Below are 330 nucleotides of genomic sequence, written 5' to 3'. Positions count from 1 at the left end.
TACGTCACGCCAAAATGTCCCCTGAAGAGCCCAGAGCCAACAGCCTTTCCGGCGTCACCTGGAGACCGACAGCTGGGGCCGAGTGAAAGGAGCTCCCGACGGGGTAAAAACGACAGCTCTTAGACAGGTCTTTGGGACGTCACGGTTTGTCTTTCTCCTTATTTTTCCCCTCTAGGCATTTCTTTCCGCGGGGGAGGGGGGGGGGAGTGATAGGCCTACCACCTTGTCTTCGTCTCCTGCGCTGCGGCTGTTCATATAGATCTCTTGCTTTTACTCTTGGGCGAAATTGTGTTTGTGCGTTTCTGCCTTTCCCTAATTCTTTTCTAAATC

The 330-nt window shown here is 53.0% G+C and overlaps 1 protein-coding gene across 1 annotated transcript in view; it reads left to right on the top strand.

Annotated features, from left to right (window-relative positions):
* The window catches only part of LOC119590427, a 21,897-nt gene that overhangs the window by 4,154 nt on the left and 17,413 nt on the right, over positions 1-330 (top strand). The window contains exon 4 of the mRNA XM_037939094.1: positions 28-144. Coding sequence (XP_037795022.1) covers positions 28-144 — 117 coding nt within the window. The remainder of the gene's footprint in view (positions 1-27; positions 145-330) is intronic.

Source organism: Penaeus monodon, chromosome 27 (genome assembly GCF_015228065.2).
Source record: "Penaeus monodon isolate SGIC_2016 chromosome 27, NSTDA_Pmon_1, whole genome shotgun sequence".
In the NCBI taxonomy this organism is placed as follows: Eukaryota; Metazoa; Arthropoda; class Malacostraca; order Decapoda; family Penaeidae; genus Penaeus; species Penaeus monodon.
Note: the sequence above shows the minus strand (reverse complement) of the source record. Positions and strands in the feature narration are given on the sequence as shown.